Source organism: Anolis sagrei, chromosome 10, assembly GCF_037176765.1.
Source record: "Anolis sagrei isolate rAnoSag1 chromosome 10, rAnoSag1.mat, whole genome shotgun sequence".
In the NCBI taxonomy this organism is placed as follows: domain Eukaryota; kingdom Metazoa; phylum Chordata; class Lepidosauria; order Squamata; family Dactyloidae; genus Anolis; species Anolis sagrei.
Window position 1 is genome coordinate 11,762,413 of NC_090030.1, and position 25,064 is coordinate 11,787,476.

The 25,064-nt window shown below is 43.6% G+C and overlaps 1 protein-coding gene across 1 annotated transcript; it reads left to right on the top strand.

Annotated features, from left to right (window-relative positions):
- The first annotated feature begins 6,850 nt into the window (after positions 1–6,850).
- On the top strand, positions 6,851–8,525 carry GPR174 (G protein-coupled receptor 174). The gene has a single exon (XM_060756550.2). It carries the CDS (start codon positions 7,150–7,152, stop codon positions 8,167–8,169), a length of 1,020 nt encoding a protein of 339 aa, XP_060612533.2. The 5' UTR covers positions 6,851–7,149; the 3' UTR covers positions 8,170–8,525.
- The last annotated feature ends 16,539 nt before the right edge of the window (positions 8,526–25,064 follow it).

Sequence of the window (25,064 nt, forward strand, 5' to 3'; positions counted from 1 at the left end):
GTATATCAGAATTTAGCTCCATATATGTTTATGGCTTGATAAAGAAATTGCGGTGGCGCAGTGGGTTAAAGCACTGAGCTGCTGAGCTTGTTGATCGAAAGGTCGCAGGTTCGATCCCGGGGAGCGGCGTGAGCTTCCGCTGTCAGCCCTAGCTTTTGCCAACCTAGCAGTTTGAAAACATGCAAATGTGAGTAGATCAATAGGTACCGCTCTGGCAGGAAGGTAACGACGCTCCATGCAGTCTTGCCGGCCACATGACCTTGGAGGTGTCTACAGACAACGCTGGCTCTTCGGCTTAGAAATGGAGATGAGCACCACACCCCAGAGTCAGACATGACTGGACTTAATGTCAGGGGACTACCTTTAATAATGCCAAATTACAATTATATTCATTGCTGGCAGTCATGTTCTTTTTATCTGTAAACATAGCAGAGCCAAAATTCGGGCCCCTTCCACACAGCTGAATAAAATCCCACATTATATTCTTTGAACTGGAATATATGGCAATGTGGACTCAGATAATCCAGTTCAAAGCAGATACTGTGGGATTTTCTGCCTTGATATTCTAGGTTATATGGCTGTCTTGTACTTCGGTAATAAAAGTTACCCTGTTTTCCAATGCACTTTGATAGTGGAGCATAAACAGAAAAGATACAACTCTGCATCTCTCCATACAGATATATAAATTCAGTAAATGTTTTCACTGTTGATTTTGTGAGCTGTTCTTTATTTACTGTTCTGTTGTTGCATTTTATCCTTCAATGGATTGTAAACAACCCAGAGGACTCTGCTTCTTGGATGATTTTGGACTGGGCACTCAGCCAATCAATCGATCGGTCAATCAATCAATATACCAAAGGTTTTTTTTTTTCATGGAGCGGCTGCTGCTGAGAAGCACAAATTCCATGAAATGTTTATGCGGCACCTGTAAGCTTGCCAGATGAAATAATAATTAGGAAGAACTTCCTGACTGTGAGAGCCGTTCAGCAGTGGAACTCTCTGCCCCGGAGTGTGGTGGAGGCTCCTTCTTTGGAAGCTTTTAAGCAGAGGCTGGATGGCCATTTGTCAGGGGTGATTTGAATGCAATATTCCTGCTTCTTGGCAGAATGGGGTTGGGCTGGATGGCCCATGAGGTCTCTTCTAACTCTTTGATTCTATGATTCTAAGATTTCCTGTAGTTTTCACAGTTGTATAGGAATGGGGTTTTTAGCAAATGTTAGCATCCAAGCAATACTGCTGGAATTGCCTCTTCTACACCAGAATTTCTCAAATTGTTCTCCTCCAGATGTTTTGGACTTCAGCTCCCACAATTCCTAACAGCTGGTAAACTGGCTGGCATTTTTGGGAGCCAAAGTCCAAAACACCTGGAGGAGCACAGTTTGAGAAACACTGTTCTACACAACCATGAAAAGGATGGGTTATTGTTGTGTGCCTTCCAGTCCTTTCTAACTTCTGGAAACCCTATCACAAGGGGTTTCATTGCAGGAGTTTGGAGGGGTTGTCGAAGGCTTTCATGCCTGTAATCACTGGGTTGCTGTGAGTTTTTTGTGCTTTTTGACCATGTTCCAGAAGCATTCTCTCCTGACGTTTCACCCACATCTTTGGCAAGCATCCTCAGAGATGGTGAAGTCTGTTAGAAATTAGTTTTCCAGACTATCTGGTCATGTTCCAGAAGCATTCTCTCCTGACATTTTGCCCACCTCTATGGCAGGCATCCTCAGAGCTTATGATGTCTGTTGGAAACTAGGCAAGTGAGGTTTATATCTCTGTGGAAGGTCCAGGGTGGGAGAAAGAACTCTTGTCTGTTGGAGACAAGTGTGAATGTTGCAATTGGCCACCTTGATTAGAATTGAATGGCCTCGCAGCTTCAAAGCCTGGCTGCTTCCTGCCTGGGAGAATCATTTGTTGGGAGGTGCTAGCCCTTGTTCTAATGTTTAATACTACTGTATATTAGAATACTAAAAATCCCCCTCGTTGTATGCCTTTCACAGTATATTGCTGGATTTTCCATTGGTATAAACTGCCCACATTTATTTTTAACTGCTGAAAGTATGGTGTGACATTTCCAGGCCGCCTCATCTTGACTCAGTTTAGCACTTTTTGACTCAGGCTGTTCTTGTGGTGCAGGACAGGTTCACAACTTCACACAAGTGAGCTCCTGGGAATGTATTGACACCAGTGCCTTCCACTGCAGCTTGACACCACATGAACTGCCATGGCTCAGTGCTATGGCATCACCCTGTCTCCCCAAAGGGACTTGGACCGGATTCCTACATAATAATGGGCAAACATTCAATGCCTATATAAACAATTCAGAGCTAGATATAGATTTATAATGATATGCACTAATTTCACATATGCATTTCCCCCTGAAATGGGTTGTTGTAGGTTTTTTCGGGCTGTATAGCTATGGTCTAGAGGCATTCTCTCCTGACGTTTCGCCTGCATCTATGGCAAGCATCCTCAGAGGTAGTGAGGTCTGTTGGAACTAGGAAAAAGGGTTTATATGTCTGTGGAATGACCAGGGTGGGACAAAGGACTCTTGTCTGCTGGAGCTAGGTGTGAATGTTTCAACTGACCACCTTGGTTAGCATACAATGGGCTGACTGTGCCTGGAGCAAGCTTTTGTTGAGAGGTAATTAGATGTCCCTGCCTGCTTCCTCTCTGTTGTTGTGCTGTTGTAATTTTAGAGTTTTTTTTAATACTGGTAGCCAGATTTTGTTCATTTTCATGGTTTCCTCCTTTCTGTTGAAATTGTCCACATGCTTGTGGATTTCAGTGGCTTCTCTGTGTAGCCTGACATGGTGGTTGTGAGAGTGGTCTAATCAAGGTGGTCAGTTGAAACATTCACACCTAGCTCCAGCAGACAAGAGTCCTTTGTCTCACCCTGGTCATTCCACAGATATATAAACCCAATTTTCCTAGTTCCAACAGACCTCACTACCTCTGAGGATGCTTGCCATAGATGCAGGCGAAGTGTCAGGAGAGAATGCCTCTAGACCATGGCCATACAGCCCGAAAAAACCTACAACAACCCAGTGATTCCGGCCATGAAAGCCTTCGACAATACATCCCCTTGAAATGTTTGCAAATCCTCCCTCTTTATGTGCATTTCCCTCCTGCAATATGTGCAAGCCCTATATATCTATATTCATATATATCTATCTAGACATCTCTCTCTCTATAAATAGATAAATATATCTATATAGGATTTGCAAAGACTTATACATACACATAAACACACAGATATACAGATATATAGGTACCTCTATATATTTATCTATATCCATATCTATATAGGATTTGCAGAGACTGGCAAACATGTGAGGGGAAAATTAATATAAAAATAATGTGTGTGTCTCTATCTATCTATCTATCTATCTATCTATCTATCTCTGTCTATCTATCTATCATCTATCTATCTATCTATCTATCTATCTATCTATGTATCTATCTATTTAGATGTCTACCTATCTATCTCTGTCTAGATATACAGGTACACAGAAATCTCTAGATATCTGTATGCATATAGGATTTGCAAAGACCTGCAAACATACAAGGGGAAAACTTGTATATCTATATAAATAAAATGTAATGTTCATTTGTGGGATTAATATAACTCAAAACCCACTGGACGAATTGCCACCAAATTTGGCCACAAGACACCTACTAACCTAAAGAGTGACCATCACTCAAAAATTGATTTTGTCATTTGGGAGTTGTAGTTGCTGGGATTTATAGCTTACTTACAATCAAAGAGCATTCTGAACTCCACCAATGATGGAATTGAACCAAACATGGCATACAGGACTCCCATGACCAACAGAAAACACTAGAAGGGTTTGGTGGGCATTGACGTTGAGTTTGGAAGTTGTAGTTCACCTACATCCAGAGAGTACTGTGGACTCAAATAATGATGTATCTGGACCAAACTTGGCACGAATATTCCATATGCCCAAATACGAACACCAATGGAGTTTGGGGGAAATAGATCGTGACATTTGGGAGTTGTAGTTACTGGGATTTATAGTTCACCTACAATCAAAGAGCATGCTGAACCCCACCAAGGACAGAATTGGGGCAAACTTCCCACACAGAACCCCCATACTTAAGGCCATCCAGACCAACTCCCTTCAACAGGGGAAGAAACGTAATCAAAGCCCTCCTGACAAAGAGCCATCCAGCCATAGATATAGATGGATATGATTCACACAGAGAGAGATATAGTATCATAGATGTGAAAGGGATTCCTAAAGAAGGACAATTGTATGTTGCCTGTTCCAAAGTAGGCAAACCAGACAATCTCCACATCAACACTGACAAAGAAACAGCAAGAAATACTGTTTACTCACAAGCATAAAGAAATTACATATATTAGAAACCAACACTTTCTCATTACTTTATTTTCCAGATCACCAGACTGGGCCACAGCAACGCGTGGCAGGGGACGGCTAGTACTATATATATGTATATTTATAAAGCTTGTATATACTATATATATGGTATGTTAAAAGTTTATTCTCAGATTAACACAGTTTATTATTCTTGAACCTTGTGGTCCCTGCTAACAACAAAGTGGTCTCTGGTCCAAAAAAAGGTTAGGTCTAAATGCACCCTTGCAGGTTTCTCATTCATAGGGTTTCTTTAAGTCGAAGCCAACGTGATATCGATTTGCAAATTGTTTTGTTTTTCCCAACGACTTAACATTAGGCAATGTGTTTTATTCATTGCAATCAAATCCAAGTTAAGTGTATGCACTTTGAAACTAATGGCTTCGCTGCTGTTAAGAACTCCATCTATCATGCCATTCTGACGTGAGCAATAAAACACGGTAAGGAATGCAGTGGCTGGAAGCCCTCCTTCCAAGGGACTGATGGATTGAAGGAATCAAAGGCAAAGCTTTCTTGAAGCTTCATTGCTCTGTCGGGAAGATGCATTTCTATTTACCTGACTGTACTCTGCGTCTCCATCCAAAATCCCACACCACTGCTTTTTCATCTGACTGGAAATGTTTGAGAGTTTGCAAAAAAAAAAAAAAAAAAAAAAAAGTCAATGCCTTTGAAGGAGAGAGAAAATCTATGGTTCCACCTACTTAGGCGATTCTTCATAGCTCGAGAATGATTGTCCTCCAAGCAGGCCCGTAGCCAAGATTTTGTTTGGGGGGGGGGCTGAGTTTGGTTCAGGGGGGGGGGCTGAGTCTGAGTGAAAGAGGGTCTACCCTAGCAAACCTTTTGTATCGTTACCCCAATACCCCCATGCATATGGGATATATTGAGCATGGTGATCAGATCATGATATGAATAAACATAACAGTTTAAATAATGTATCAGTAAGGCCTTCTCGCAGACCACCATGAGAATTTCGGGGGGGGGGGCTGAAGCCCCCCAAGCCCCCCCCCCCCCTGGCTGCATGCCTGCCTCCAAGTGTAGTGTCTTGGTGGTGGCTGTGGAGCCCTATTCTTGATCCGCGTGTTCTCCCACAGTGAGGGCATCGGTTTCCAGGTGGAAGGTGGTCCTGGTTGGGGTTGGCTTGACATGCTTTCCTCTTGGCATGTTTCTCCCTTTCGCCCTCCATTCATGCCTCTTCGAATTCTGCAGCACTGCTGGTCACAGCTGACCAAGGGCCAGGGCTTCCCAGTTCTCAGTGTCTATGCCACAGTTTTGAAGGTTGGCTTTGAGCCCATCTTTAAATCTCTTTTCCTGCCCACCAACATTCCATTTTCCATTCTTGAGTTCAGAGTAGAGCAACTGCTTTGGGAGACGGTGATCGGGCATCCAGACAATGTGGCCGGTCCAGCGGAGTTGATGGCGGAGGACCATCGCTTCAATGCTGGAGGTCTTTGCTTCTCCCAGCATGCTGACATTTGTCCACCTGTCTTCCCAAGAGATTTGCAGGATTTTTCGGAGGCAACACTGATGAAATAGTTTCAAGAGTTGTGTATGATATTTGTGGACAGTCCATGTTTCGCAGGCATATAGCAAGGTTGGAAGGACAATGGCTTTATAAACAAGCACCTTGGTCTCCCTATGGATGTCCCAGTCCTCAAACACTCTCTGCTTTATTCAGAAGAGTGCTGCACTCACAGAGCTCATACCACAGAATATGCCCTCTGTGAGAACATGTTAGGTCCTTCAAGAAATTCTATGGTATGTGTCCAATTCCATCATTGGCGTTCAGAATGCTCTTTGATTGTAGGTGAACTATATATCCCAGCAACTACAACTCCCAAATGATAAAATCAACCCCCACCCCAACCGCACCAGTATTCAGATTTGGATGTATCTGGTATTTGTGCCAAATTTGGTCCAGTGAATGAAAATACATCCTGCATATCAGATATTTACATTACGATTCATAACAGTAGAAAAATTACAGTTATGAAATAGCAACAATAATAATTTTATGGTTGGGGGTCACCACAGTATGAACTTTATTAAGGGGTCGCAGCATTAGGTAGGTTGAGAAACACTGCCTTAGCATGAGAACAACCATTAGATTTTGCATTGTGTAAAAATGCACTGGAACTTAACAGATGTTTGTGTTCTTCTTCACCTGTAGATGTGTGATAACCATTTGCAGCGAAGGAACAGCAGTATGGTTTCCCATTAAAAGTGGCCCTCAGAATGGAGTCAAAGATCTTTCCATGGCTGTAGCTGCACCAGAAGACGTCTTCAACCTGCTTCTTTTTCATCATGCCTTTTTCTTGTGATGGATACAGACCCAAAGACACCCTCATCCTCAGCTTGTTTGTGAAGCAGCATGGCCGTGGTGTGTGGATTATTTCATGTGAGCTTGTTTCCCCCCAAAATCAAATGGCAACGTGTTAAATATGCTTCTGGATAAATTCACATTCAAGAGAATGACAATGGAAGAGAAAAGAATCCTTCAGTATCTCTGAATTATTACAAAAACAAACCCAAACATCTCCAAAACAAACGAAATGAATCCTCCAAAAAGCACAAGGATTTTGGGACAAGCAGCATTTATGTAAGATTTGGTTTCATTACATAATGTCAAGAAAGCAGGCAACACATGGATTCTGCATTTGCTGCTTCTCAAATGGCCCTATTTCCTTTCTTTGAAGGCTCAAATCAGCTCAAATCTTGAGCTGATCATCTTACCCTTTTCCAGCACTTCGTGGAAAGCACAATGGTGGCGGACGGCGCTGGATGCAACGGAGAGAACGATTTCTCAAAGCGTTTCTACGCCATCACGTACACCATCATCTTGGTGCCAGGACTGATCTGGAACATTCTAGCTCTCTGGGTGTTTTATGGCTATATGAAAGAAACCAAGCGAGCGGTGATTTTCATGATGAACCTCGCCGTGGCAGACTTGGCGCAGGTTCTGTCTTTGCCCCTTCGGATTTTCTATTATCTGTCCGAAAGCTGGCATCTGGGCAGAGAAGTCTGCATGTTTTGCTTCTACTTGAAATACGTCAACATGTACGCAAGCATCTTCTTTTTAGTCTGCATCAGCGTGCGGCGTTTTTTATTCGTCATGTATCCCTTCAAGTTCAGTGACTGCAAACGCATCTATGACATCTACATCTCCTTGGCAGGGTGGATTGTCGTCTGTGCGGGTTGCCTGCCTTTCCCCCTTCTACGGCTTACCTCCAACGAGACCCACACAAGCAACAAATGCTTCGTGGATCTTCCAGTTAAGGCCGTAGATGGGACCATCTCCATTGTGATGATGACCGTCGGCGAACTGGTTGGATTTGTGACTCCTTTGCTGATCATCCTGTACTGCTCGTGGAAGACCATCTTGTCTCTCAAGGAGAAGAACTTGGTCTCTCAAGACCTTGGAGAGAAACGGAAAGCTCTCAAGATGATCTTGACCTGTGCGGTGGTCTTCCTGATCTGCTTTGCTCCCTACCACATCAGCTTTCCTCTGGATTACTTGGTGAAAGCCAACAAGATCAAGGATTGCTATGCTCGAAAGGTGATTTTGATATTCCATGCAGTGGCCTTGTGCCTTGCCAGCATGAACTCTTGCGTGGACCCGGTCATTTATTATTTTACCACCGACGAGTTCCGAAGACGGCTCTCAAGGCAGGATTTACAGGACAGCATTCAGCTCCACAACAGACGCTACAGAAACCGGGTTGACTCAATGCAAGGGAGTGCCATTGAGGATATAGTGGAAAAATCCAATAATACTACCTGATATGGCTTCAGGGGTCTAGGGAGCTCTGAATTATATTGGTGTGGCATGAGCAAGGTTCTGATATTCTTGCCAATCTATGGACTACTTAACTTTTAAACAATCTACTAGTACAGTGTTTCTCAACCTTCCTAATGCCACATCTCTTAACACAGTTAAGAGATGTTGTGATGACCCCAACCATAAACTTATTTTTGTTGCTACTTCATAATTGTAATTTTGCTACTGTTATGCATCGTAATGTAAATATATGCTATTCAGGATGTATTTTCATTCACTGGACCAAATTTGGCACAAATACCCGATATGTACAAATTTGAATACTGGCGAGGTTGGAGGAGATAATTGATTTTGCCATTTGGGAGTTGCAGTTGCTGGGATTTATAATTTTCCTACAATCAGAGAGCATTCTGAACACCATCAACGATGGAACTGAACCAAACTTGGCGCATAGAACTCCCATGATCAACAGAAAATACTGGAAGGGTTTGGTGGGCTTTGACGTTGAGTTTTGGAGTTGTAGTTCACCTACATCCAGAGAGCACTGTGGACTCAAGCAATGATAGATCTGGATCAAACTTGGCATGAATCCACAATATGCCCAAATGTGAACACTGGTGGAGTTTGGGAAAATAGACCTTGGGAGTTGTAGTTGCTGGGATTTATAGTTCACCTACAATCAAAGAGCATTCTGAACCCCACCAATGATAAAATTGGGCCAAACTTCCCCATGACCAACAAAAAATACGGTATTTTCTGATGGTCTTTGGTGACCCTTTTGACACCTCTCGTAGCCTCCCCCAGGGGTCCCAACCCCCCAGGTTGAGAAACACTGTACTAGTAGATTCTCTTAAGGTGGCATGCTCCCATAAGGAGATTACCTCACGAAGCAGGCAAATTGCAATTACAGCAGGACACTATATTTGCCTTTGATTTATCATATGATGACACTCTTCTTCTCTCCCTCAAAAGTCTTTCATTTGCAAACACAAATAATCAGTGAATGGCCTCTTTTTTCTCCTACTAAACTACAAACCCCAGAATTCTGCAGGAGGCAGAAACCGGATTTGTGACGTTCCGTATTCAGAGACACCGATTGTTAGGTTGCAAAGCTCTTCAAGACGAGAAATGTCTCAGGAAAAAAAACCCAGCGAAGTTGCCACCTTAACATGGCAAATATATAGAAACTCAGATCCTCACCCGGCTAAGCTAAGCAACCCTTGATCCAAACGGATCTATGTGTTGTTTCCACATTGTGTTGCAACTGATGCTCTTTCCTTCCTGTATATGAAAACATTTGCAAACATCGGGAGATTTTCTCTCTAAATGAATTGAAAGACGGGGTACTCCTTATGTTTTGTTTTCCTTGTATCGGAGCTCTGAAGCGACACATTTTGCTTTTGCTGAACTTTTCAAAAAATATTTGGACATGTCAAAATGACTATGAAGTGTTAATTTAATATGTCTGAAGGAGGTAATTTATTTTATATATATATATTTTTGTACCACATCGAACTTGGGCTACTGTGTTGTTTGTAAGGCTGCCATGGGGAAAAACAAGGGCAGACTCTTCCCTTTCCTAGTATGAGTGTGCATGCACCTACATTTTACATTAAACCCATAAATTTCATAGGGTTTTCTAAGGATGTGCAGTCCCTTCCTCTGAAATATTGCCTCTGGCATGTAGTATGCCAACCAAGTGCTAAACAGGGCTCGACAGCAGTATGTGTGAAAAAGATCTTGGAGTCCTCGTGGACAACAAGTTAAACATGAGCCAACAATGTTTCGCAACAGCTAAAAAAGCCAATGGGATTTTGACCTGCATCAATAGGAGCATAGTGTTTAGATCCAAGGAAGTCATGCTACCCCTCTATTCCGCTTTGGTTAGACCACATCTGAGAATGAAGCAGAGAGTATTTGAGGACCGGGACATCCGTAGAGAGACCAAGGTGCTTGTTTATAAAGCCATTGTCCTCCCAACTGCTATACGTCTGCGAAACGTGGACAGTCTACAGACGTCATACGCAACTCCTGGAATGATTCCATCAGCGCTGCCTCCGGAAAATACTGCAAATCTCTTGGGAAGACAGGCAGACAAATGTCAGCATGCTGGAAGAAGGAAAGACCACCAACATTGAAGCGATGCAGCTCCGCCATCAACTCCACTGGACCGGCCACGTTGTCCGGATGCCCGACCACCATCTCCCAAAGCAGTTGCTCTACTCTGAACTCAAGAACAGAAAAGGGAATGTTGGTGGACAGGAAAAGAGATTTAAAGATGGGCTTAAAGCCATCTTCAAGAACTGTGGCATAGACACTGAGAACAAGGAAGCCTTGGCCCTTGAGTACTCTAACTGGAGGTCAGCTGTGACCAGCAGTGCTGCAGAATTCGAAGAGGCACAAATGGAGGGCGAAAGGGAGAAACGTGCCAAGGAAAAGGCATGTCAAGCCAACCCTGACTGGGATCGCCTTCCAGCTGGAAACCGATGTCCTCACTGCGGGAGAACATGTGGATCAAGAATAGGGCTCCACAGCCACATATGGACCCACCACCAAGACACCACATCTAGAAGGCAATCATCCTCAAGCTATGAGGGATTGCCTAATTAAGTAAGTAACACATGAAATCACACTGTGTCCAATTCTGGGCACTGCAATCTAAGGAAGATGTTGACAAGCTGGAATTTGTCCAGAGGAGGGTGACTCAAATAATCAAGGGTCTGGAGAACAAGCCCTATGAGGAGTGGCTTAAGGAAATGGTCATGTTTAGCTTGCAGAAGAGAAGGCTGAGAGGAGACATGATGAGGACCATGTATAAATATGCCTCAATCCCTCTCCTTTCACCCCTCAGCCACTTAAGTTGGGCACCACAATTGAAGGGAGATGTTGATAAGCTGGAATGTGTCCAGAGGACGACAACAAAAATGATCAAGGGTCTGGAGCGGCTTAAAGAGCTACGCATGTTTAGCTTGAAGAAGAGAAGGCTGAGAGGAGACATGATAGCCGTATATAAATATGTGAGGAGGGAGCAAGCTTGTTTTTTGCTGCCCTGGAGACTAGGATGCAGTGGACCAATTGCTTCAAACTACAGGAAAGGAGATTCCATCTGAACATTAGGAAGAACTTCCTGACTGTGAGAGCTGTTCAGCAGTGGAACTCTCTGCCCCTGAGTGTGGTGATGGCTCCTTCTTTGGAGGTTTTTAAGCAGAGACTGGGTGGCCATCTGTGGGGGGTGCTTTGAATGCGATTTTCCTGCTTCTTGGCAGAATGGGGTTGGACTGGATGGCCCATGAGGTCTCTTCCAGCTCTGTGATTCTATGAATATGTTTAACTTCCAAGATCAAATGGGATCTGATGTCTGTAAGGCATTGAAGTCACCCTTCCCAATAAGCTCAGGTAAAAGCAAACTGCTGAAGCTTCTCTTTCTTCCTCATGAATAACTTTTGCCAACTTTGCTCAAACTCTGATGTTGCTCTAACCTGCCTTAGTTTTCCTCCGAGGATTGTTGGAGGATGGACATATTGTTTTTAGCTTTGCAATGAATGTCTGCGCCACCAACGCATAAACATGAACATCTCTGTCTGGAACAAAAACACCTGCTGCTACCCACACGCACAAGAAGGCTTTGTTCTACCAACACCTTCTCTCTCTTCTGCCTCCCCTGTAACAGCCAAATGGAAACCACAGCTTCGCAAAGGCGAGATCGGAAGAACTTGAAGCAGCGAGCAGAGTTCAAACATGGCAAGGCTGCAGGTGGGTGAAGGAAGGAAACAGGATGAGATGGGGCACGTTGTCTTGATTCAGACAAGTGATAGATAGTATGTGTCATGAACAGAGGCAGCAGACCAACCCAGGTCTCAATCAGTCAGTTGCTGATTTATCATGACTGATACAGTCGGCCCTCCGTACCCACTGCGACTGTATTTGCAGACTCAGTTATCCACGGCTTCAAAATATTTTTTCAAAATTCCCAAAAGCAAACTTTGATTTTGCCATTTTATAAAAGGGACACCATTTTATTCCCTAGGTAAAGCTAAAGGTTTATCCTCTTAAGAGAGCAGTACATGTGAAAAAGATCTTTGAGTCCTCGTGGACAACAAGTTAAACATGAGCCAACAATGTGATGTGGCGGCAAAAAAAGCCAATGGGATTTTGGCCTGCATCAATAGGAGCATAGTGTCTAGATCTAAGGAAGTAATGCTGCCCCTCTATTCTGCTCTGGTTAGACCACACCTGGAATATTGTGTCCAATTCTGGGCACCACAATTCAAGAGAGATATTGACAAGCTGGAATGTGTCCAGAGGAGGGCGACTAAAATGATCAAAGGGCTGGAGAACAAGCCCTATGAGGAGCAGCTTAAGGAGCTGAGCATGTTTAGCCTGAAGAAGAGAAGGCTGAGAGGAGATATGATAGCCATGTATAAATATGTGAGAGGAAGCCACAGGGAGGAGGGAGCAAGCTTGTTTTCTGCTTCCTTGGAAACTAGGACGCAATGGGATAATGGCTTCAAACTACAAGAGAGGAGATTCCATCTGAACATGAGGAAGAACTTCCTGACTATGAGAACCGTTCAGCAGTGGAACTCTCTTCCCTGGAGTGTGGTGGAGGCTCCTTCTTTGGAAGCTTTTAAACAGGGGCTGGATGGCCATCTGTCAGGGGTGATTTGAATGCAATATTCCTGCTTCTTGGCAGGGGGTTGGACTGGATGGCCCATGAGGTCTCTTCCAACTCTTTGATTCTATGATTCTATGATTCTAAGTCCAGTCGTGTCCGACTCTGGGGGTTGGTGCTCATCTCCATTTCTAAGCCAAAGAGCCAGCGTTGTCTGTAGACACCTCAAAGGTCATATGACCGGCATGACTGTATGGAGCGCCGTTACCTTCCCGCTGGAGTAGTACCTATTGATCTACTCACATTTGTATGTTTTTGAACTGTGTTGCACTTCAGGGCAGGAAAAGCCCTCTGACTTTAAACATCACACATTACATAGGAAAACAATCCTTTTATTGGAAATAATTAAAAAGCAGCAAAGTAAAAAGCACTTTAAAGAAATAGGTAAATCCAATTAGGTAAGAAGATAAGCAGGAACAAAATGGTCCAGGGTAAAGTTCAGCAAAGTCCATGAAAACAAAGTCCGCACTTCTCTAATATAATCCAGAAAACCAGGAAACAGTAATCCAAGGCATGAGTATGTAGTCTTAAAATCCAAGAATCAAAACCATGAAACAAGAAATACTTAAGCATGAATCTTCCAAGCTAGGCTTCCATGAAACAAGGACGAGAACTTAACTTGATTCCAAACGATGCTTCATCTGGCTACATCTCCCATACTTGAGACTTTTTTCCCCTCATTAAGCTATCCCAAGCACTCAGAAATTGGTTTTGCTTTAGTTGAGATTCCCTTATCTTTTTCTGTTGGAGCCTGGCAGAATGCCAAAGCCACTGTTCGGCTTGTCTGTTTTGATGAATCTCCTGCTGTCTATCTATTTGCTCATTAACTTTTGCAGCTGGGCCAGGTGCCGAGTTGTTTTCCAGCCCCAAATCCTGGGAACTCTCTGGTAGCAATTCAGGGAGTACAGCATCATCCTCGCACCCGTCAGGGACATTCTCATGGGAAACTACACTTTACACAGGTGTCTCCTGATCATTCTCTGCATCAATATCATTGATCAAACCATTGCCATCTTGAAACTCATTGACATCACTCCCCACATCCAAAGCACCCTGATCCTGAAACACAATCACAGGCTGAGCTCCAATGTAACTGTTATGTTGGCAGAAGCTGGGGCTAACAGCAGGAGCTAACATAGGTCCCTATCCTAGATTCGAACCTGCAACCTTTCAGTCAGCAAGTTCAGCAGCTCAGTGGGTTTAACCCACTGCGCCACCGGTGGCTCCATTGTATGTAATGAGACTTGAGTATCCACTGGAACCAAATCCTCATGGATTTCCAAAAGTATTTGGACAATAGGGAAAGGTGGATTTCAATATTGTTCCCCAACTCCATTTCCAGGCTCCAAGTTGTAGGCAGATCTTGGAAAAGCTACTTTTGGGGACCCCAAATCTCCTATCTGCCATGCTGGCTGGTGTTTCCGGCACCTATGATCTTTTCACGCTCTGTACTGATAGCACTATATTCCACTTAAGCTGCCATGGTAACAACCAATAGGATCTTGTTGTTTATAGTTTTGAGAGGTCTAAAATTTTCAAATTGCTGCTCAGGCAGGGGAACCTACTGGTCAAGTCTCATTCTCTCAGCCTCAGAGGAAGGCTTGCCAAGATACCACATTGAGTTGGAAACGACTTGAAGGCACACAGCAGAAGGCAGTGGTTTCTGGTTGAGAATCTATTATTTATTTATTACTTATTTGCGACATTTATATGCTGCCCTTCTCACCCCAAAGGGAACTCAGAGCAATTTTTTAAATAATTTTTTTACAGTATTTGTATACCGCTTTTTCTTACCCCGAGGGCGACTCAGAGCGGTGTGTGTATATATATACACACACACACACACAATATATATTATATTATTAGCATAGTACAATATCAGTATTATATATTACTATATTGTACTATACCATTATATTGTAATATTATTAGTAATAATACATCTTCTATATATATATAAATGTTCTGTGCATAATGAGTACCTTAAAAAAAAAAGAACCAATGAACGAAATCACAACAAATTTGACAACAAAACGTCTCACTACACAAGGAGTGACCATCACTCAAAAAATTATGATTTTGTCATTTGGGAGTTATAGCTGCTGGGATTTATAGTTCACCTACAATCAAAGAGTGTTCTGAACTCCACCAACAATGAAATTTAACCAAACTTGGCACACAGTTCTCTCATGACCAGAAAATACTGTAAGGGTGTGGTGGGCAATGTCCTTTGGTTTTGGAGTTGTAGTTCACCTACATCCAGAGATCACTGTGGACTCAAACAACGATGGATTTGGACCAAACTCTACAAGAATACTCAATATGCCCAAATGTGAACACTGACAGAGTTTGGGGAAAACAGAATCTTGACATTTGGGAGTTGTAGTTGCTGGGATTTATAGTTCACCTACAATCAAAGAGCATTCTGAACCCCATGAACGACAGAATTGGGCTAAACTTCCCACACAGAGCCCCCATGACCAACAGAAAATACTTAAGGCCATCCAATCCAACTCCCTTCATCAGGGCAAGAAAACGTAAGCAAAGCCCTCCTGACAAAGAGCCATCCAGCCATAAATATAGAGAGATATATTTGATTCACACATACACACAGATATAGTATCATAGGTTTGAAAGGGACCCCTAAAGTAGGACAATAATATCTTGCATGTTCCAGGGTGGGCAAACCAGACACTCTCCACATCAACACTGACAAAGAAACAGCAAGAAATACTGTTTACCCACAAGCAGAAAGAAATTACATATATCAGAAACCAACACTTTCTCATTACTTTATTTTCCAGATCAACAGACTGGGCCACAGCAACGCGTGGCAAGGGATGGCTGGTGTAATATAAAATACATAATTATAATATCATATTATTAGTAGTATTATATTATATTACATTATAATATTATAAATATTATATGTATATACAATATATTATATAATATTATTAATATAATTCCACATTCCCCTCCCTAAAGTGCAAATCTCAGGATTCCATAAAGCGGAATCAGGTAGCAATGGAATCAAACTGAAAGAAAACACATTCCCTTGAATATTAGGAAGAATTTCCTGATGGTGAGAGCCGTTTGACACTAAAATATGCTGCTTTTGATTGCAGTGAAGTTGCCTTTCTGGAGGCTTTGAAACAGTGTCTGGATGGCCATCTGTCAGGAAGGCTTTGATTGTGCATTCCTGCATAGCCCTAGTGGTCTTTTGTGACTCTATGTGGAAGCGGCCTTCGACAGTGAGGATGTGGAACAGTAGCTTTGCCCTTATTATAGAATCATAGAATCAAAGAGTTGGAAGAGACCTCATGGGCCATCCAGTCCAACCCCCTGCCAAGAAGCAGGAATATTGCATTCAAATCACCCCTGACAAATGGCCATCCAGCCTCTGCTTAAAAGCTTCCAAAGAAGGAGCCTCCACCACACTCCGGGACAGAGAGTTCCACTGCTGAACGGCTCTCACAGTCAGGAAGTTCTTCCTCATGTTCAGATGGAATCTCCTCTCTTGTAGTTTGAAGCCATTGTTCCGCGTCCTAGTCTCCAAGGAAGCAGAAAACAAGCTTGCTCCCTCCTCCCTGTGGCTTCCTCTCACATATTTATACGTGGCTATCATATCTCCTCTCAGCCTTCTCTTCTTCAGGCTAAACATGTCCAGTTCCCCAAGCCGCTCCTCATAGGGCTTGTTCTCCAGACCTTTTATCATTTTAGTCACTCTCCTCTGGACACATTCCAGCTTGTCAATATCTCTCTTGAATTGTGGTGCCCAGAATTGGACACAATATTCCAGATGTGGTCTAACCAAAGCAGAATAGAGGGGTAGCATTACTTCCTTAGATCTAGACACTATTATTAACCCAGGAAACTGTTAAATCTGCGGAACATGTGAAAGTCAAAGCTATTTACTGTAAAGGCTAAGAAGGGAAATGTGTTTTGGTTTATTTTTACAGTTAGGTGCTGCCCACATTATGCAATGACTAGTAGGGTTGCCACATGCTTGTTAAATAAAGCCCTGATGTCTTGATTTGACTCAATTAATGGGAAAAAAATAAAAAAAATAAAAAATAAAATAAAAAATGGGGAAACCCATAAAAAGGGGGCTTCACTTCCTAATTGAACCCCAAAAGTGGTGGTAATGTAGGGGCAATGATTCACCAGAACTCCAGGCAAACTCTGGATGAGTTCAGGAGTCCCCTAAGGACTGGGCAGCGGAGCAAGGAAGAGGCCATAAGTTGGGTTCTTACTACAAAGGCTCTTATTGCGGGCATTCTGTCCTTCAGAAGGATGGAAAAAACTTGGCTGTGGGACCAAGTTTTCAGGACAGCGCAATAAAGCAGCAATAGGAAACTTTACCAGGCCAATTAGATTTGACGCAGAGGACCAAGACGGTTTTAAACAATGTATTTTAATATTGAGATAAATGTTTTTAATGTTTACTAGCTGCCCCCTGCCAGGCGTTGCTGTGGCCCAGTCTGGTGATCTGGAAAATAAAGTAATGAGAAAGTGTTGGTTTCTAATATATGTAATTTCTTGATGCTTGTGGGTAAACATATTTCTTGCTGTTTCTTTGTCAGTGTTGATGTGGAGATTGTCTGGTTTGCCTACTCTGGAACATGCAGCATATCATTGTCCTTCTTTAGGGGTTCCTTTCAAATCTATCTCTCTGTGTGTGTGAATAATATCTATCTCTATCTATGGCTGGATGGCTCTTTGTCAGGAGGGCTTTGATTACATTTTCTTGCCCTGGTGAAGGGAGTTGGACTGGATGGCCTTAAGTATTTTCTGTTGGTCATGAGGGTTCTGTGTGGGAAGTTTGCCCCAATTCTGTTATTGGTGGGGTTCAGAATGCTCTTTGGTTGTAAGTGAACTATAAATCCCAGTAACTACAACTCCCAAATGTGAATGTCTATTTTCTCCAAAGTACATTTTTGTTCATATTTGGGCATATGGAATATTTGCGCCAAGTTTGGCCCAGATCCATCATTGTTTTAGTCCACAGTGCTCTCTGGATGTAGGTGAACTACAACTCCCAAACTCAAGGTCAATGCCCACCAAACCCTTCTGGTGTTTTCTGTTGATCATGGGAGTCCTGTGTGCCACGTTTGGTTCAGTTTCATTGTTGGTGGAATTCAGAATGCTCTTTTATTGTAGGTTTACTATAAATCCCAGCAACTACAACTTCCAAATGACAAAATCAATTTTTTTTTGTAATGGTCACTTCTTGGGTAAGTAGGTGTTTTGTGGCCAAATTTGGTGGCAATTCGTTTAATGGTTTTGGAGTTATGTTAATCCCACAAACGAACGTTACATTTTTGTTTATATAGATGTATGCATATAATGAATTCTTGTCCTGGCATTGAATGTTTGCCGTATATATGCTGTGCTCCGTTCCGAGTCCCCTTCGGGATGAGAAGGGCAGAAATAAATGTTATAAATAAATAAATAAATAAATAAAGGGACAAAATGCATAGAGCATAAAAGATCTCTCGCATCCCCAAATAGGCTGCAAGGCTTTTATCACTTTGACAGAATGAAAGACACATTCTCATTGGTCTACAGCAGTGTTTCTCTGCCTGGGGATTGGGACCCCTGGAAAGGTCATATAATATAATATATTGTATATACATATAGCATTTATAATATTATAACGTAATACAATATAATACTAATAATAATATGATAGAGGGGTCACCAAAGACCATCATAAAACAGACACAAATTAAAATATCTTACAAAGTCCCAAAAGAAACACCAGTCTTCCATCAGACAGCGGGCAATGAACTAAGTTCTTAGCAGCAGACACAAAGCAGATTCCATTGGAGTGAAAACATCAGTATCAGGGTCATTGTTACCAGCAAAAGCTGACTGCTCCTGCCTCTGATTTATAGCCCTGAATATAGGAGGTGCTACGGTGTCTCCCAATTAGCTCAGCGTTTTTAGCAGCTTTCCTAGCTGAACGCTGTCTGAGCTCTGTTTCTTTTCGTCTCTCTAGAAAGGTGAGGACTTTCAAACCCTCATCGTCTGACTCTTCTTCTCCCTCCAATTCCTGAGCACTTCCCTGCTCCCCTTCCTCTTCTGAAGATGAGGAATCCCTAACATGGAGGGAAGTTCACGCCAGCGAGTCTGTTTAAGGCAGTGGTTCTCAACCTGGGGTCCCCATATGTTTTTGGCCTACAACTCCCAGAAATCCCAGCCAGTTGACCAGCTGTTAGAATTTCTGGGAGTTGAAGGCCAAAAACATCTGGGGACCCCAGGTTGAGAACCACTGCTTTAAGGCATGAGGGTTCTGTGTGAGAAGTTTGACCCAATTCTATCATTAGTGGAATTCAGAATGCACTTTGATTGTAGCTGAAGTATAAATCCCAGCAAGTACAACTCCAAATTTCAAGGTCTCTTTTTCCCAAATTCCACCACTGTTCACATTTGGGCATATTGAGGATTCATGCCAAGTTTGGTCCAGATCCATCATTGCTTGAGTCCACAGTATTCTCTGGAAGTAGGTGAACTACAACTCAATACTTAAGGTTGATGCCCACCAAACCCTTCCAGTGTTTTCTGTTGGTCAAGGGAGTTCTGTGTGCCAAGTTTGGTTCAATTCCATCATTGGTGAAGTTCAGAATGCTCTTTGATTGTAGGTGAACTATCAATCCCAGAAACTACAACTCCCAAATGACAAAATCAATACCCTCTTTTCCCGGCCCCACTAGTATTCAAAATTATTATTATTATTATTATTATTATTAACTTTATTTGTACTCCGCTAGCATCCCCCGAAGGACTCGATGCGGCTTACACAGGCCATGGCCTCAATAAAACAACAGCATAACAAAACACATAACTTAAAGCAAATCAAACAATAAACAATAGCAGTAAACAATAAAAACAATACACTATAACACAATAAAACTAGGGCCGGCCCGAATGTAATGGGTACAGATTAAAAAGTGCTGGGTGTGACAGGTGGATGTAGGATTTTAGGGTAAATGCAATGTGCAGACCATCTTAAAACTCTGATAAAGTGCTTCTGGGACATATTGCTGGAGTTTCCTATTCTGGAAAGGCACATTGGAACAGCCAGGTCTTCAAACTCTTCCTAAAGACTGCCAACGTGGGGGCTTGTCTGATGTCTTTGGGGAGGGTGTTCCAAAGTCGGGGGGCTACCACAGAAAAGGCCCTGTCCCTCATCCCCACCAAACGCGCTTGCGACGCAGGTGGAATCGCGAGCAGGGCCTCTCCGGATGAGCGAAGAGAACGCGTGGGTTCATAAACGGAGATGCGGTCACGCAGGTAAGCAGGTCCCAAACCGTTTAGGGCTTTGTAGGTGAGCACCTGCACCTTGAATTGGGCCCGGAAAATGAACGGCAGCCAATGGAGCTCCTTAAACAGGAGGGTTGACCACCAGTTAACATCCTGGGCGTATTGGTGTGGCTCTCACGATGGAAAGGAATACAACACCTCTGCCCCAAAGTGAAGGGCAGCAAGATAAGCTTGGCCCAACGGGATCGGTTTCCAAAAACCAAGCTTGAAAGTAGAAGAGGAGGACCTGCCATTCTTTTATTTATTTATTTATTTATTTATTTATTTATTTATTTACTGCACTTGTAGACCGCCGTTCTCAGCCCTAGGGCGACTCACGGCGGTGTACAACATATAAAAAACAATTTACAATAAAGGCAATATCACAACAACAATAACAATAACAACATCACTATCAATAATACAATTACACTAAATCATTCGCGACGTCTCATCATAGAATCACAATCCAATCTCGTTTTCCATATTCCGTTCTAATCATCATTGCCAATTGTTGTAGCACTTAATCAAATGCCTTCTCAAACAACCACGTCTTTAGTCTCTTGCGGAATGTCATAAGGGAGGGCGCCTGTCTGATGTCTACAGGGAGGGTGTTCCACAGCTGGGGGGCCACCACCGAGAAAGCCCTATCCCTCGTCCCTGCCAGGCGTGCCTGTGAGGCAGGCGGGATTGAGAGAAGGGCCTCCCCAGACGATCTCAAAGTCCTCGTGGGCTCGTAGGCCGAGATGCGGTCAGACAGGTATTTTGGGCCGGAACCATTTAGGGCTTTGTAGGCCAGCACCAGCACCTTGAATTGGGCCCGGTAGCAGATCAGCAGCCAGTGGAGCTGGAACAACAAGGGCGTTGTGTGCTCCCTGCGTCCCGCTCCTGTTAGTAACATGGCTGCCGCGCGCTGGACTAGCTGGAGCTTCTGGGCCGTCTTCAAGGGCAGCCCCACGTAGAGAGCGTTACAGTAGTCAAGGCGGGGTGTGACCAGAGCGTGTACTACCGTGGCCAAGTCAGACTTCCCGAGGTACGGGCGCAGCTGGCGCACGAGCCTGAGCTGTGCAAACATTTTGTAGTGCAGAGTTACAGCTCCCTCAAAGAACAAATCCAGCCAAACAGAGGATTGTCCTGAGAGAAACAATTTTATTTTCCTAACACTAAAAGAACAAACCAAACAACAAACAAAGACAATAGACTTCAGTGATTCATGGGGGCGAGACTGACAGGTGGATATGAGAGAGGACGGCTGCTTCAGGGATGAAGGTCTGGGGTGGAGAAGATGGAGAGGAGAGCAACCTGGCATTAAACTGGGAGTAACTGATAACACACAGAGGATGGGGAGGATGGGCATGGCGACGCTGGGGGAGAAGGGATTGGAGGGTGAATTGGAGGTGGATGGATGAGGGCAGTGACTTGGAATTGGTGACAAGACAGGAGACTGGAGAGACAGGAGGCTGAGCCATATTCTAAGGAGGCCGTCAAGGAATCCCTTCCATCCGCAGAGGCCACACTGAAGTCAGTGATGTTGGGGAGGGACCACGACGGAGGAGAACTTTGGCAGTCCCTTTCGGGAGGAGTTGCATCCACTACCACAGAAAACAAGGGGTGGATCTTGTTGGCTCTCTGGCTTTTGTCACATGCAATGACCAGTCCGCCGATCACCTGCAATGTCGCTGAAACGAGCCCCATGTACATTGCACTGCCAACACGCCAGTCCTGAGGGTTAGGAGGCAAATGGAAGCTCTTCGGGAACTGAATCCCCTCCTTTGCCAAGATGGATGAAGCACTCCAGGATATGGGAACGAGAATGATGATGGCTGAGATGAGACTGAGAAGGATGCCCACGCTGGAGAGGGGAACGAGGACTCCTCTCTGTGGCTTCGTTGATGGAGAAATCCATAAATAATATGAGATTAAACCCAGAGCTGCTGTCTGTACCACGACCGTGAGGGTCATCAGGATCTGAGCCATCAAAATTCCAGTTGGGATGGAAATGTCGAGTTTACTGAATTCTCCACAGTATGTGTTTACATATTGGTCTTTGAGAGTATGGTGGACAATGCAGACTTTCCATAATCCAATCTTCACCTCTTGGATGCCCGGGATGTTTTCCACCTGCCAGATTTGCCACTGTTGGCTTTCTCGGGCCAAAATGCATAAGCACCAGCTGACAACGGCAAGGAAGAACCCCAGTGGCTGATAATGGAGGACTCCAAACCACTTGGAGACGAGGGCCTTTTTGACTCTCCACCCAGATCTCTCTGCTAAGTGCTTGTCCATAATGCGGGTGGGCTGAAAAGACAAGAAAATAAGATGGTTGGATGGAAGGAGTCATGCACACACGGGTCCTGTCCTATGGCAACATCTGCTAAAGTGAGAGTGAGGAGATAGAACCTGAGCTTGTATGGAAAGAGGAGATAGGCCCCTGAAGATGGAATCAGGAGAATAATAATAATAATAATAATAATAATAATAATAATAAGTCAAGGTGGTCCCAGTGCTAATCAGCATACTGGGTGCAGTACCTAAAGAACTTGGCCTGCACTTAAACACAATCGGTGCTGACAAGATCTGCCACCTGCAAAAGGCCACCTTACTGGGATCTGCACGCATCATTCGCCAATACATCACACAGTCCTAGACACTTGGGAAGAGTCCAACGTGTGATCCAATACAACAGCCAGCAGAGTAATCTTGTTTGCTGTGGACTCGTCTTGTTGTGTTTCTAATAATAATAATAATAATAATAATAATAATAATAATAATAATCTTATCCCCTGCCACCATCTCCCCGAAGGGACTCAGGGCAGCTTACAACTAGAATATGATGTCCATAAGACATAAAAGTAAACAAATAATCCATAAAACAGAACATGTCAAAATAGGAGCATCATAAAATACAACAACCAAGATAAAACAGAGTAAACATAATGTAGTAGAACAGATTGCATTGGAGCTCCATCAGACCAGGTTCAACAAAAACAATGACCAAAATTTTTAAAATGGACATGGTAAGGTAAAGGTAAAGGTTTTCCCCTGACATTAAGTCCAGTCGTGTCCGACTTTGGGGGATGGTGCTCATCTCCGTTTCTAAGCCAAAGAGCCGGCGTTGTCCATAGACACCTCCAATGTCATGTGGCTGGCATGACTGCATGGAATGCAGTTACCTTCCTGCTGGAGTGGTACTTATTGATCTACTCACATTTGCATGTTTTCGAACTGCTAAGTTGGCAGAAGCTGGGGCTGACAGAGGGAGCTCACACCACTCCCCGGATTCATACCTGCGACCTTTCGATCCACAAGTTTAGCAGCTCAGCGGTTTAACCCACTGCATCACCAGGGGCTCTCAAGCTATAAAAGGGCTGGGCAAGGGATAATGCAAATATCATACCGTAGGGACAGGGGACCTGGGTGGCACAGTGGGTTAAACCACTGAGCTGCTGAACTTGCTGACTGAAAGGTTGCTAGTTTGAATCCAAGGAGTGGGGTGAGCTCCTGCTGTTAGGCCCAGCTTCTGCCAACCTAGCAGTTTGCAAACATGCAAATGTGAGTAGCCACATTATAGGGGCAAAGAAACCAAATTATTTCCCAAAAAGCAGGAGCCCACTTTCCAAGCGGGAGGGCAAGGAAGGACACCATGAAAGTTGAATCCTTTAAACTGCAAAAAATGCAATCAAAGGGTTTGTTGCAACCTCCAATGGGGCTGCAGGGTTTTTATAATTTCTGGCAGTAAATCGAATACAATGACAAATCATTTCATTGGTCTAAGCTAGCTATACATTTGCTCACTGGTTGTTTATGATTTTGGTTGACATAATAGCACACGTGGGATCCTAACTATGGCACAATTATGGCGCACCTATAGTCCATTGTTCTCTGACCATAACTGTAGCTTATCTCTTAGTCTGGTGCAAACATGGCTTCAGAGTGACTGGGAAACTTGGGGGTTCTAACCAGCTAGCCGGTTTTTTCCGGATGTACTGTTATCCTTGAATAGTAACTTCTTCTCTGGACCACTGATTTCTCAAACAATCAGAATTTTTTGTAAACATAGGCCTACTGCAGAAATAGGCCAATATGGCAGTAAATCATGACATATAGGCATTGGGAACATTTCTGAAAATCCCCTTTTTAAAAAACCACGTCCCTTATAACATGACCTTGGAGGTGTCTATGGACAACGCCGGCTTTTCGGCTTAGAAATGGAGATGAGCATCAACCCTCAGATTTAATGTCGGGGAAAACCTTTACCTACCTTTACTAAGGTCAGGGAAGTGGATGACGTGCAAAACAGAGTACCATCTGGCGACTTAGGAATTGGGCATATATAACTAGGGAATCCTCAATGTTTAGATGTGTAAATCAAAGGAAAGTGACAAAAATGGATAAGAGGTATTTGATTATTGTAAGGAAGAAGAGGAAAACAGTGGTCCAAAGATCAGAAAGTAACGACAAACTACTCAAGAAGATAAGCCTACCTTCAATAGTCCCTTCAGGGAGAAGGAAAGGCTTTTCCAACAGAGTGATCTCAGATCGGAAAAGGCAGGAAGATCTTCAGAGACGCTTCCACTTTGATCCTGATCTGAGAGATGAAGAAACTGGTAATGGTTTGAACTGGTTGCTCTGGAGACTCCACTGGAGGGTTCCAGGGCAGTTTAGAACCTAGCCAGCAACCAGCTCAAAGGCAGGTTCTATAACTGTCAAAGATGATAAACTGGATGTTGACAGATTGCAGCAAAGTGGTGGATCTTGTTGAATCTCTGGCCTTTTCACATGCAATGACCAGTCCATCGATCACCTGCAATGCCACTGAAATGAGCCCCATGTACATTGCACTGCCGACATGCCAGTCCTCAGGGTTAGGAGGCAAATGCAAGTTGTTTGGGGATGTCGCCGAGGAATCCTTTCCATC

Excerpts from the sequence above, each read along its gene's own strand:
- GPR174 (XM_060756550.2), top strand. The coding sequence starts at position 7,150 with ATGGTGGCGGACGGCGCTGGATGCAACGGAGAGAACGATTTCTCAAAG.